The 14,187-nt window shown below is 49.8% G+C and overlaps 1 protein-coding gene across 1 annotated transcript in view; it reads right to left on the bottom strand.

The window, feature by feature from the left end:
- Window positions 1-458: 458 nt before the first annotated feature.
- LOC103187299 (Down syndrome cell adhesion molecule homolog) overlaps window positions 459-14,187 on the bottom strand; it is a 185,119-nt gene continuing 171,390 nt past the window's right edge. The window contains exons 30-34 of the mRNA XM_042334538.1: window positions 14,027-14,176; window positions 9,521-9,718; window positions 7,929-8,231; window positions 2,569-2,571; window positions 459-929 (exon numbers count right to left, since the gene is read on the bottom strand). Coding sequence (XP_042190472.1) covers window positions 577-929; window positions 2,569-2,571; window positions 7,929-8,231; window positions 9,521-9,718; window positions 14,027-14,176 — 1,007 coding nt within the window. The 3' untranslated portion in view covers window positions 459-576. The remainder of the gene's footprint in view (window positions 930-2,568; window positions 2,572-7,928; window positions 8,232-9,520; window positions 9,719-14,026; window positions 14,177-14,187) is intronic.

Raw genomic sequence — 14,187 nt, 5'->3', positions numbered from 1 at the left:
TCTGCTGTGCGCAATTGGCTGGTGTGTTTCACCCACGAAATACACAGTCAATCCACTCTACAGTATATTCTGTGAAGCGCTTTGAGACGTCTCGACGACGTGAGAAGGCGCTGTGTCAAATGTAAGGATTATTATAATTAGAACTGGTTACGGAGGGGGAGGAGGTGGGGGTGGGGGTGGGCAGGGATGGGTTGGGGGTTGGTGGGGGTAGGGTGGAGAAGTCTAGTTACTATATCCTGACGAGGCGGTGAATCTAGTTACAGACACCTGGCGACAAGATGGACAGATGTATCCACACATCGGCCACAAAAGCAGAAGGGGTCTCCCCCCACCAAAACCAAAAAACCCCAGTCCCACTCGACCCCCTCCCCCACCTCCCTCCCCCGAAACGAAACAATTTCCCGATTTTTTTTTTTCAAACATTTTTTTTTGTTTGGCAGAAAAAAAAATCACACGTCTTTCTCGATTATAAATATTGGAGTCAGTAAAAAAAAATGTTAGCTTTTATGCTCTTAGCTTTTCCCATCGAAGAGTATGTACAAGCCTGGTTGTGTTAGTTAGGGGCCATGCGGTTGGTTATACCAGGGTGTACGACTTTGCGTAAGGGTTATTCCCCGGCTTCCCGTGCCCTCGGTTGTCCAGTAAAGATTCCTGGGAGCTACTCAGTTTGGCCGTCTGTCCGTGCTCCGCTGCCTCACGCGGAGGTAATGTTGACCCGCTGCCTGTTTGCCATTGATGCGTGTCTCTGCTGGTGACTTCCACGGGGATGGGCTCCAGGAGGAGAGTACGTTTCATTGTGCCTCTTCTCTGCGGTTCCAGGCATCCATGACCATGACCCTGACCCTGGGCTGGGTCCCTGCTCGGTCCACTCACCCCTCTGTGGATCAGAAAGTCCACCCGCAGATACGGAGGCAGATGCATGAGGTCTCCTGCACATAGATAACAACAAGACAAGATGAGTCCTGCTGCTGTGTCTCTTTCACACGTGCACATGCGACACCCACCCCCCACCACCCCTCCACCGTGTGTTCTTTGGTACAGCGCCCTCATCAGTGGAGTGCCGTAGCAATAGTGGTTAGCACGCTCAGCTCGCAAAACCAGAGGACCCGGGTTCGATTCCCCGGCAGGGCGAAAACTTAGGCAAGTTTCCCTACCTCACACACCTCTGTGTACCTAGCGGTAAGTAGGAACCCGGTTATTTCTCGATTGGTGGAGCGCTTTCCAGGGGGTAATAATCCCTCCCCTCCAAAAATAATAATTTGGTCATTCTGGGACCCTGCCGTGCACAATTGGATGTCAACCCGCTGCAGTAGTGGAGATCTCAACTCAGAGTCAGAAGGTCGTGGGTTTAAGCCCCCACGTCGGGACGTGGAATCACAGCGTAGTGCTGGGGGGACGGGGTGGGGGGGGGGTTGGGGTGTGTGTGTGAGGCAGGAGGTGTTGCAATGTCGGAAGTGCTGTCCTTTGGCTGAAACGTTAAACCGAGATCCCCTGCCTGTTCAAGGGGACACTTATGCCATAAATCAAGAAAGGTTCCATCGGGAAAATGTACTTATAAACAAAACGCAAAATACTGCAGATGCTGGAAATCGACCTTTCGTCACAACTGACGAAGGGTCGAGGACCCAAATCGTTGACTCACTTTCCTTTCTCCATAGATGCTGCCTGACCCGCTGACTGTTCCCAGCGACTTCTGTTCCTGTTTGGGAACATTTATTTTGTTGCCGGCTGACTAAAATGTTAACCGACCAAAAAGTTGGCCAACACTGACCTGGATAGATAAGAGTGTGATGTCTGGGGATTGTAACTCAACTAATTTAGCAAAGGCGTCCTTCAGACATCATAGCACCTCGGACCTCTGTAGAGAGGAAGGGTTGGATGGAGAGTGAGGAGCAGTGGGTGGGTGATCTCTCTAGGGAAGTGATCAGTCCATGTGGTAATTACGGATTGAACCTTCCCATCCACAATGTCAAGACTTCAGCTCACCGTCTAGGCTGACATTATGTGTGTGTGTGGTTGGGGGTTGGGGGGAATGGGGGCATCACAACAACAATAACTTTAGGTGGTAAATTCAAAACGAATCCACAGAAACACTATTTCAGTGAGCGAATAGTAAACCTGTGGAACAGGCTCTCTAGGGAGATGGTTGAAACAGGAAATGTTGATTCCCTCAAACACAGATTAGATTTTCTTTTAGGAAATATCATTATGGGATATCTATCGAACGTAGGTAGTTTGGGGCGATGCGAACACCAGGAAGGTGGAAGGCGAACTAGATGGACCTTGGTCTTTTATTCGTCTAGCAATTCTTATGTTCTTATAAATATTTTGAGGACATTGAGGTACTGGCTGTGCCTGTTCAGTTAGATGTTAACAATCCCGTGACTTTCTTCCAAAAGAGAAGGGAGTTTCCTGCCCAATGATTACCCCCAAACAAATTATTTTTATTTTTTTTGGTCAGCCGGGTGTCTGACACATGCGGAAACCCATCACCATGGTTAATAGGTCGGCGAGAGCCAAGGCTTGGGGATCCCAGAGTGTGAGTTGGGGTAACTGCTGGAGTCTAACCAGCTAAAAGCACATAGCTTGCCATTGATAGCGCTGTCTGGCAAGCTTTCCCGCTGTTTGTCCAGCTAGGACCGATCACCCTACCTGTTTGGGCTTTGACTTGCAGGGTTAACATGAGCTGAGTGGGATTATTCTCTGACCCCAGTGACTGGTCTGCCCTTCCAAGTCCTGCCGATGAGCCAGGCTGGGGCGGTGCTGTCATCAGCAGTGCCCTGGAATACTGCAGACCCGCCTGGCTCAGGAACCGGACGAGCGAGACCACTGCAGAGGGCTGGTTTGATTCTGATATTCCATTGCCAGTTCAGCTCCCACTGAAGCGAGACCTCCCTCACCTACCCACCAAACAAAATTGTGTCATTCGTTTCACGGCTGTCTGAGGGAATGTCACCGTGAGGGAAGCTTGGCTGTTCGCCCTCAAAACGTGACACAAAGTCAATCCGTTTTACAGTAAAATCCTGTGAAATGCCTTTTTGAGATGCTCTGGCAAGTGCAGTTCTCTTATTTTTTATTGTTGCTTATGTGCGCTCAGCTTGAACTAAATGGCAAACCACTCTAGCCAAGCTCTCCAGCCACGCGACTTGGAAAAAGCCTGAATAAATAATGAAGGAATGACATTAAAGATGTGACACAGGAGCTGACAGTTGATCTCAGAATACCTCAACAACAATCCACTCCATGCATTTTTCAAGACACCTGAATATTCGTTACCTGGGAGACCTCCTGCAGAGATACCACTACCCTGGTCACTTTTCTCCATTCGGTGGCCACCGGCCTGCTCCATGATCCCCCCACCTAATCCACCCCTAACACTACCAGCGGTCCGGCTTTCAGCTGTGTCAGCCTGGCTCATTGATAGCGATTGAGTCCAGAAGCTTGTGGGACTTAGAATCACATAGTCTAAGCTGACGCTCCATTGCAGCGCTGGGGAGGTGTTGAATTGTCGGAGGTGCCGTCCTTCGGATGAGATATTAAACCGAGGCCGCCCCATCTGCCTGTTCAGGTGGATGTTAAAGATCCCGTGGCTCTATTCGAAAAGAGAGGGAGTTTCTCTCTCCTGATGTCCTGGCCAACAATCCCCCTAAATGAATTTGGTCACTCACTCCATGGCTGTTTGTGGAACATTGCTGTGTGCAAATGTGCTGCTGTGTTTGTCCACAAATACACAAACACTCCATTTCACAGTAAATCCCGTGAAGCGCTTTGAGACGTCCTACCGACGTGATAAGGCGATACCAAATGCAAGGATTATTATTACTGTTGTAGCTATGGAGTCCCCTCGCCTCCTTTGGGGACTACTAAGTTGTTGTTTGTAATTAACAACTGGAACAGAGTTGCCGGGAAGGCTGGTTGAGGTGAGGACACTGAGAATCTTTTAAAAAGCAACAATAAATTTACATTTATATATAGCGCCCTTCACATCCAGAGGACATCCCAAGGCGCTGGGCAGTTCAGGGTTTGCCCGAGCTAGGGGTGGTGGGGGGAAGTGGGTGGCGGGGGGGTGGGGGGGGGAAGATGAACGTAGGCTCGATCAAAAAGGAAAGTCTGGAGATGGACCTTGAAGGACGCAAAGAAGGGGATGAGGTGGAGGGACTCCGGGATGGAGTTCCAGAAGGTGGGAGCAAAAACATCAATGGCAGGCTTGCTGACAATAATAATAATCCCTGCATTTGATATAGCGCCTTATCATGTCATTGAGATGTCTTAAAGCGCTTCACAGAATACAGTGTAAAGTGGATTGACTGTATTCTGTGGGCCGAACACGGGAGCCAATTGAGTACAGCAGTGTCCCACAAACACTCGTGGATTGAAGTGACCACATCTTTTGGGGGGAGTATTAGCCCCGGAAAGCGATCCGCCAATTGACTAACAACCGGGTTCCTATTTACTGCTAGGTAAACAGATGTGCGTGGTGTAAGGAAGTCAAACACGGGTCCTCTCGCTTGCGAGGCAAATGCTCTAACCACTACGCTACAGGACTCCACGCAGGACAGGGAACGTGAAGCAGGCTGGTTGCCCGCTGAACGATGGGAGCAAGTGCGTTGGTAAGGTTTGAGGAGCTCACAGAGGAAGGGTGGAGGCAAGTCCGTGGAGGGATTTAAAGGTGAGGATGAGTATCTAGAACTCGATCTGCTTGGGAGGATGGGGAGCCAGTGAAGCCGGGCGAAGGTGGGGGAGTAGGGGTGGGGGTGTGGGAGGGGAGGGGAGGGCGGGGGTGAGCTCATGAAACAGCTTGATGATGTGATGGAAGAACGGTAGAGCAGGTGGGTTGTCCTCTGGAAGGATGAGATCAGAAGAGCCGAAGGGCCTTCTTTACCTGAGCCGATCTATTGAGTTACGGTAAAAAAAATAAATCGAGACATGTGCAACAACACTGTTCCCTTTATAGCAATGGCAAGCGCCCCTGGCTGGGGGAGGATGGTGTGTGTGTGGTGGGGGGGGGGGGGGGACTGAATTACGCAACACGCTGTCACCCAGAAGGCACGACTCAAGGTCAATATGCCCTCCATTCTGCTCTCACTGTGTTTTTTTTCCTCTCTCGTGGGCTGCAGAGGCTGAACGGCAGAGTCCCTATGTTTTATTCACAGCAAAGAGAGAAGGATGTGACCTTTTTTTTTTGCTTTGCTCCTCAGCTCTCGCCAACCCCAACCGCAGAGATTCCTTCTACCGTCCGCAGCCCCCAAAAAAACTTAGCGATGGAGCAGGGACCAAAACTAGGAGGGCGCGGGTTCGAATCCCAGGGGAATCCCTGTAGCGTAGTGGTGAGAGCGCTCGCCTCACAAGTCAGAGGACCTGGGTTCGATTCCCGGGCAGGGCGGAACCGTAGGCAAGTTTCCTTACTCCACACAACCTCTGTTTACCTCGCAATAAGTAGGAACCCGATTACTAGTCGATTGCCGGAATGCTTTCTGGGGATAATAATCCCTCCAAAAAAAAAATGATCACTGAATCCACAACTGTTTGCGGGGACGCTACTGTGCGCAATTGGCTGCTACGTTTCGCCCACAAAATATACAGTCAATCCACTTTACAATATATTCTGTAAACTGCTTTGAGATGTCTGCCTCAACGACGTGATAAGGCGCTCTATCAAATACAAGTATTATTATTATTATTTTCCCGGTCTGTAATGCCCGTCAGCCTGGCGCAGTGGGTTCGCATTCTCGCCTCTGAGTCAGAAGGTTGTGGGTTCAAGCCCCACCCCCGCCACGTCGGGGCAGTCTAAGCGATTCACAATCGCGCAATTGGCTGCTGCTTTTTCGCCCGCAAAATCCACAGTCAAACCACTTCACAGCGTATCCTGCGAAGCGCTTTGAGACGTCTCGAAGACGCCATAAGGCGCTATGTCGAATGCGAGCATTATTATTATTACTACTATTATTATTTGTGACTCCGAGGAAGATGAGAGCCGGGCAGATGAAACCAGGAGAGTTAGGACGTCACGCGAAAGAAAAAAGTGTGGAACAAAACATGAGAATAGCTCAGCTGGAGCCTGGCCCTGAGAAGGATTCTCCAGCTGTGTCTAATTGCACATGGAAGGAACGGGAGCTGTGCTCTGTAATGATGCTTTTCGCTACCAGTGTCTCAGAGATGTTGATGTGCTGTTGCACTCTCAGCATCAGGTTCACAGCTGAGAACCTGCCGTGGCTTGTGAACTGTCAGATGCGGCGGTTTGTCTCCACTAGAACTGCATTTAATGAGACAACAGAGAGATAGAGAGAGAGTGGGGGCGGGGGGGGGGGTGAGGGGGGGAAGAGAGAGAGATCGAGGGGACGGGGGAATAAAGTGACAAGAAAAGGCGAGAGTGAGAACGAGAGAGAGAGAAGGCGAGAGACAGAGAGAGTGAGGGCAAGAGATAGAGAGAGAGAGAGAGAGAGTGTGAGGGCTAGAGAGAGATGAGAGAAAGAGGGTTGGGAGAATAACGAGACCGGAGAGAAAGAAAGAGAGAGAGAGAGAGAGCGAGAGGGAGACAGAGAGAGAGATGAGAGAGGGTGAGAGAGAGGGAGACAGAGAGAGAGATGAGAGAGAGAGAGGTGAGAACATGAGAACAAGGGAGAGATGAGAATCTTCCCGGGTCAAAGCTGCCATTTCTCTCCCTTCACCTCGTAGCTTTGCTCACAAATGGTTTATATACTGTATATATATATATAAAATTACACTCTGCCAAAATCCAATAGCTGTCTTGCTAAATGTTTAATGTCACAAGAGATTCCTGACTTCATTTCTTCACGGATGAAAAATAAAATCAATTCTGTCTATCTTTATTCCCACTGCAACCTACTGAGCACTCAGACACCCATCGCTGTGTTTGTGTGTGTGTGTATCTGTGTGTCTCTGTCTGTCTGTGTCTTTGTCTGTCTCTCTGTGTCTGTGTCTCTCTCTATATCTGTCTGTGTCTGTCTCTCTGTGTCTCTGTCTGAGACATACTCTCACCGCTGACTGTGTCTGTGTATCTGTCGGTGTATCTGTGTCCGTCTGAGACACACTCTCACCACTGTCTGCCCGTCTCTCTGTATCTGTCTGCCTCTTTGTCTCTGATTGTCTGGAGACGAAGGAGGGAGGGAGATTTTATGGGGTCAGCTGAGTGTCTGACACATGCGGAAACCCATCATCGTGCTTAATAGTATCCAAACCAAACTGAGAACCCCAGGCATCCCACCTACCCATGGAAATCCCAGAGATAGACTTGTTTGGAATGGAATGCGCACTCTCTCTCTCCCTGGAGGGACACATCCTGTTTACCTAATTCCGGAAAGTATTAGGCGCAGCTTGGTAAGAGCCAAGGCTTGGGGGGACCCCAGAGTGTGCGTTGGGGGTAACTTCTGAAGTCTAACCAACTAAAACCGCAAAGATTGCCATGGATATCGCTGGCTGGCAAGCTTTCCCTCTGCTTGTCCAGCTAGGACCTCCCAACCCGTGAGAGCTATGGCTTGCAGGGCTACCAAGAGCTGAGTGGGATGACTCCCTGTCCTCAGGGATTGTTCAGCCCTTCCAAGTCCTGCCGATGAGACAGGCTGGGGCTGTGCTGTCATCGGCAGTGCCCTGGAATACTGCGGTCCCGCCTGGCGCAGGAACCAGACTACCGAGACCACCACAGAGGGTCGCCACGACTCTTGACATTCCATTGCCAAACATGTCACCTTGGAGCCAGTTCAGCCAGGGAGAGGGGGAGACAGGATTGGAGGGGGAGAGAGAGAGAGAGAGAGAGAGAGAGAGAGAGAGGAGGGGAGGGAGAAGGGGAAGGGGCAGAGGGAAGGGGACGAAGGTTGAACAGAGGGAGAGGTGGAGAAGGGGCAGGCAGAGCCTGGCGAGGAGGAGGAGGAGGAGGAGGAGGAGGAGGAGGAGGTTGGCGCTGGGAGTACCTGGTCGGTGTGCTTTGGGCACGGCCATGTTGGCCACTCTTCCAGCCTCCTGTGGCTTGGGCGGAGAGGCGGTGAAGCGGCAGATGCCGGACTCAGAGGGCGTGCTGGAGGTCAGGCTGTCAGTGTAGTCGTTGGTGCCGGCCGTCAGCTGCTCGGAGGACGTGTCGGAGATGAAGCACTCGGTGATGGTGAACTTGGCGTGTCGTAGCTGCTCCTCCATCTTGGCGTGCTCGTAGGCTCGGGCCAGCTCCTCGTACGTGGAGGAGGCGCTCTCCGTGGATACCATGCTGCTCCGTGCTCTGTCTGACAGGAGAGAAAGAACCGTTTCCCTCCATTAGTAACGTAGGAGGAGGAGGCCATTCAGCCCCTGGTAGAACCAATAGAATCATAGAATTATACAGCACAGAAGGAGGCCATTCAGCCCATCGTGTCCGTGTCGGCTCTTTGAAAAGAGCTATCCAATTCAATCCCACTCCTCCGCTCTCTTTCCCTAATAGCCCTGCAAACTTGTCCTCCCCAAATAATTATCTACTTCTCTCTTAAAAATTGTTATCGAGTCGGCTTCCACCACCCTTTCAGGCAATGGATTCCAGATCCAAACAACTCGCTGTGCGAAAACTTTTCTCCTCACCTCCCCTCTGTTTCTTTTAACAACTATTTTAAATCGGTGCCCTCGGGTTACCGACCCACCCGCCAGTGGAAATAGTTTCTCCTTGTTCCCCCTATCGAATCCCTTCATAATCTTGAAAACTTCTGTTAAGTCTCCTCTTAACCTCCTCTGCTCCAAGGAGAATAATCCCGGCTTCTCCGGCCTCTCCTGATAACTGAAGTCCCTCATTCCTGGTACCATCCTGGTCAATCTCCTTTGCACCCTCTGCAATGCCATGACATCCTTCCCAAAGTGCGGGGCCCAGAACTGAACACAGCTCTCTAGCCCTCGAGCCTATTCTGGAGATAATAGGTAATTCGAACACTGAGTTTAGAGCGTGGGAGGACAGAAAGGGCACAGACCTGCACGGCAAAGCACTTGCAGTTATTATTGTCAATATAATAATAATAATAATAATCCCTGCATTTGATATAGTGCCTTATCATGCCTCAAAGCAGAGTATACTGTAAAGTGAATTGACTGTATAATTTTGTGGGCGAAAAGCGGCAGCCAATTGCACGCAGCAGCGTCCCACAAGCAGTCGTGGATTGAGTGACCAAATTACTATTATTTTACTTTTTTTTAAAATGATTATTACCCCTGGAAAAGCAACCAGGTTCCTACTTTACTGCTGGGTAAACGGAGCCATGTGGAGTAAGGAAACTTGCCTAAGGTTTCGCCCCCCCCCCCCGGGAATCGAACCCGGGTCCTCTCGCTTGCGAGGCGAGCCCACTAACCACTAAGCTACAGGAGTTGAAATGAAGAAGCCTTCTCTCCCTCCAACCTTCCCATCCCTTCCTCCCTCTTCTCCTCTTCCTCTGTCCCTCCTCTCCTCTCTCCATCCCTCCCCTCCTCTGCGTCTCCTTCACAACCCATCCCTCCCTCCCTTCCTCCCTCCCTCCCTCCCTCCATCCTTTTTATTACATGTTGTTGATACGAGTACCTGTGTCTTGTGAGGGACTGACACTGTAGCTGTCGCTCTCCTTGTCCACCGAGCCGGGTACGTGCGGGGTTGGGACCCTCCAGTCTGTGGTCAGGGTGTGGGCGGACACTGGAGGATGGGGACGGTTCAGTGTCCACTGGCTGGAGTACCGGTTGCGGGCAGATGGGGCTCCCTTCACGTTTCTGCGGGCGGTGGGATCTGTGGGGGAGGGAGGTCACACGGGAGGAATTTGCAGTGTCCTGGCGAGACCCACAGAGGTTGGCGCGCTCGACAAATTTATAGCCAGTCACACAACAGCAAGAGCAACTTATAGCGGCCTTCAGGTCGGACGGCAGCACTTTCCCGTGAAGCATTTGAGAAGTCCTCCCGATAAAAAGTGAAAGGTGCAAGGATTCTTCACTAGGCTTCTTTACTTTGGAGTCCCGTAGTGCCGTGGTTAGAGCACTCGCCTCACAAGCGAGAGGACCTGGGTTCGATTCCCGGGCGGGGCGAAACTTTAGACAAGTTTCCTTACTGCACACACGCCTCTGTTTACCTGACAGTAAGTAGCAACCCGATTGTTAGTCAGTGGATTGGGGGATTGCTTTCCGGGGGTGATAATCCCTCCAAAAATAAAAATAAAAATGATAATAATAATTTGGTCACTCAATTCACGACTGTTTGCGGGACCCTCCTGTGCCCAATTGGTTATTGGGTTTCGTCGACACAATACACAGTCAATCCAATTTAAAACTGGAAACCCAGTGTAAATAAAACCATTCCCGACAGGGGCGGGGGGCAGAATACTATCAAAAATCATCGCAAGGTTTTAAATAATAATAATAGTAATAATAATAATAATAATAAGCCTTGCATTTGATACAGAATTTTTCACATCTTCGAGACGTCTCAAAGCATTTAACAGAATATACTGTAAAGTTGATTGACTTAATTTGTGGGCGAAACGCGGCAGCCAATTGCGCACAGCAGTGGCGCACACAAACAGTCGTGGATTGAGGTGACCTTTTTTTTCTTATTTTTTTTCTTGAGGCGTGTGGAGTAAGGAAACTTGCCCAAGGTTTTGCCCGGCCGGGAATCGAACCCAGGTCTCTCGCTTGCGAGGCGAGTACTCTAACCGCTGAGCTACAGGACCCCGGCATGACAGCGACGCAGTGGTGGAAAAGCCGAAGGGGAAAACCATTCTCCAGAAGTCGGACGGCTGTTCAGCAGCAAAACAAGTCATTAAGTCACGGACAGAAATAGCTTCAAATACTGTATCTTGTGACATGATAATTAGCACATCACATAAACTGAAAACTCCCCCCCACCCCCCGCCTCCGCTCACACACATAAATGTACACATTTCTTCACAGTCGCACCACTTTACAATGTATTCCCTTGAGTTGAGAAGGTCAAGGGGTGACTTGATTGAGGTACTTAAGATGATGAAGGGATTCGATAGGGTAGATACGGAGAAGCTATTTCCTCTCGCGTGGGAATCCAAAACAAGGGAGTGTCGTCTTAAAATCAGAACCAGGTCATTTAAGAGTGAAATCAGGAAGCATGTTTTCACTCAGAGGGTGGTAGAAATCTGGAATTCTCTCCCCCAAAAAGGCTGTGGATGCTGGATCCATCTACACCTTCAAGAGTCAGGTTGATAGGCTTTTGGTAGGTCAGGGTATTAAGGGATACAGGAAGAAAGCAGGAAATTAGAATTGAAAGGATTAGTTGAGGTACAGATCTAATTAAATGGCGGAACAGGCTCAAAGGGCTGAATGGCCTCCTCCTGTTCCCCTGTTCCTATGTACAGTATATTCTGTGAAGCGCTTTGAGACAACGTGATAAGGCACTATATCAAATGCGGGGATTATTATTGTAATACATAATATTATTTGTGTATATGTGAGAGGAAGGAGGGAGAGGTAGTGTGACTTGGGTTATTTGACGTGATAATTATAAAGCAGTGCAGTGATTTTGTATTTGTAGGTGAACTTGGAGGTCAATTTGCACACAGCAACGACCATACAACCAGCCATGGAGTGAGTGACCAATTTTATTTGGGGGATTGACACGGGGAGAAAGAAACACCCTTTCCTTTTCGAGCAGTGCCACGGAATCTTTAATGTCCACCTGAAATCTCTAACGTCCATTCTAACTTCAGTAGTGGAGGGAAGCATTCGTGCGAGGAAATTGGAAAACCAAAGATGTGCCTTTGGGAACACGGAGATTGGATCTCAGATAAAGAGAACAGGCTCATCAGCAGGACAAGGATGGGCCGACTAGTCACCGGGGTCAGGGAATCCTCCCACTCGGCTCCTGTCAACTCTGTAAGCCAAAGCCCTAACGGGTAGAACGGTCCCAGCTGGACAAGCAGCGGGAAAGCTTGGCCAGACAGCGCTCTCAATGGCAAGCTACGTGGTTTTAGCTGGTTAGACTCCAGCAGTTACCCCAACGCACACTCTGGGGTCCCCCAAGCCTTGGCTCTTGCCAACCTGTGCCTGATATTTGCCGGGATTAGGTGAGCGGGATGTGTCCCTCCAGGGAGAGAGAGAGTGCGCATTCCACTCCAACAATCTATCTCTGGGATTTCCACGTGTCGGTGGGATGCAGGGAATTCTCAGCTCGGTTTGGATACTCTTAAGCACGGTGATGGGTTTCTGCACGTGTCAGACACCCGGCTCAGCCCCCCACCCCACCCCCCCCCCCCCCAAAAAAAATTGTTGGATTTGGAATCCCATAGTCTACACTGACACTCCAACACTGTGCCGGTGGGGTGGGGGGCGGTGTAGCATTGTTGGAGGTGCCGTCTTTCAGATGAGATGCAAAACCACATCTATCTGTCGAGGGAATTGATTACCTCAATTCTGAAGGAAGTGGCCATGCCTTTTAATGTGGATTTTTTTTGGGGGGTTGCATTTTAATGCCGTTATCACAAGTTATTTTCTGCCTGCCGTCGCTCATAAAATATTCACCAGGGCCCCTGGCCTCCCACCCGGCTTTGCGTTATCAAAAGGCCAATTAAACTGCAGCGATTGGGATTACAAGCTATTTGGAGAACTCCAGACACTGATCTACACTGACAGGTCTCTCTCTCTCTCTGTCTCCTTCCTGCTTTTCAAAGTAAAATTAAAATGAGCTGCATATTGTTTTTTTTTCTCCCTCTCCCTTCTCCACCTCCCCCGTTCCCCCTCCACTTAACACCGTTCGCTTACTCGAAAACTATCCAACAGCAGCAAATTACATTTGTACAGCGCCTTTCGCGTCGGGAGGACATTCCAAAGCGCTGGACAGTCAAGGATGTTCACCTGAGCTGTGGCTTGGGATCAGGAGGGGTGGAGGGCAGCGAGGGTAGGGGTAGGAGGATGATTGAAGGCGCGGTCAAAGAGGAGCGTCTCGAGACGGGCCTTGAAGGAGGCAAGGGAGGGGGGCGAGGCGGAGGGACTTGTGGGATGGAGTTCCAGAGGGTGGAGGCAGAGAGGCTGAAGGCCTGACCGCCAATGGCGGGGGGACATAGAGCGGTTCCGATCCTGCTGAGTGGGAGTTAACAGGTCACGGAGGTTGGGAGGAGCAAGGCTGCGGAAGTAAAGCAAATTTAAGTAAACCTGCCCTTCGTGGGTCAAAGAAACATAAGAGTTTCTTGTCTCGCTTCATCCCAGTTTATATTCCCCGCTTCTCATGCCACAGAGATGCACCGCACGGAGAGAGGCCATTCGGCCCACTTTTTCGCAAGTCAGTTTGTTCGACCAAGAAGCCGTGTGCCCCAATCCCGATTCCAATCCCAATTGAAACCCCCCACACTTCCCCGAGTAGATACTTTTCATGCACAGTGTGAAGCACTTTGAGACGTCCTTGTGATATGAAAGGTGCCGTACATTGCTGTTGGATGCTATTTGCCGCACAAGGTTATTGAGTCTGAGACAGCGGAAACATTTAAATAGAAGTTGGATTTGAAGTACAGAAAACTCCCGATAACTTGACCCGGGCTTAACTTGTCACTACCACTTAAGTCAATATCCTGGTGCATTTATTTAGGCATCTATACCTATGTCTAATTTGCCGCTCTTGTTAACCCATCCGTCACTGAGCCCTTTTCCCTTGGAGTGACTAGTTATCTGGATTTTGCTGTATATTATTACTAGTATTATTGCTAATATAGAATCATTGATCTTACAGCACAGAAGGAGGCCATTCGGCCCATCGTGCTCTTTGAAAGAGCTATCCGACTAGTCCCACTCCCCCTTCCTTACCCCATAAGCCCTGCACATTGCTCCTTTTTAAGTACCTATCCAAATTCCTTTTGGAAATTATTACCGAATCCATTCCAGACCCTAACAACTCTCCGTTACTATTATTATTACTATTATTGTTATTATTATTATTATTCCTATTGCTATTAGGATCATTCTTCCTTGCGTTATTATTACCAAGATTGTTGCGATCATTATTATTATTGCTATTATTGCCACTATTACTGTTATTATTACTATTGTGACGATTGTCATTACTACCAGTAGTATTATTACTCACTGGTTCCAGGACGAGCGTCAGAAACGTCCACGAGGGGGCCGGTGGCCTGGGAGACGGAATGGTAGTGGACGGTGTGCGTTGCTGTCAGTGACTTCTGTTTCACCGCTTCCCCAAAGTCCGAGTCCGTCAGCAACACGGTGGATCGGTCGTCTGCAAAACAC

The sequence above is a fragment of the Callorhinchus milii genome, unplaced genomic scaffold (genome assembly GCF_018977255.1).
Source record: "Callorhinchus milii isolate IMCB2004 unplaced genomic scaffold, IMCB_Cmil_1.0 Scaffold4, whole genome shotgun sequence".
Classification (NCBI taxonomy): domain Eukaryota; kingdom Metazoa; phylum Chordata; class Chondrichthyes; order Chimaeriformes; family Callorhinchidae; genus Callorhinchus; species Callorhinchus milii.
The sequence above is the reverse complement of the archived record's forward strand: the minus strand, read 5'-3'. Positions and strand labels throughout refer to the sequence as shown.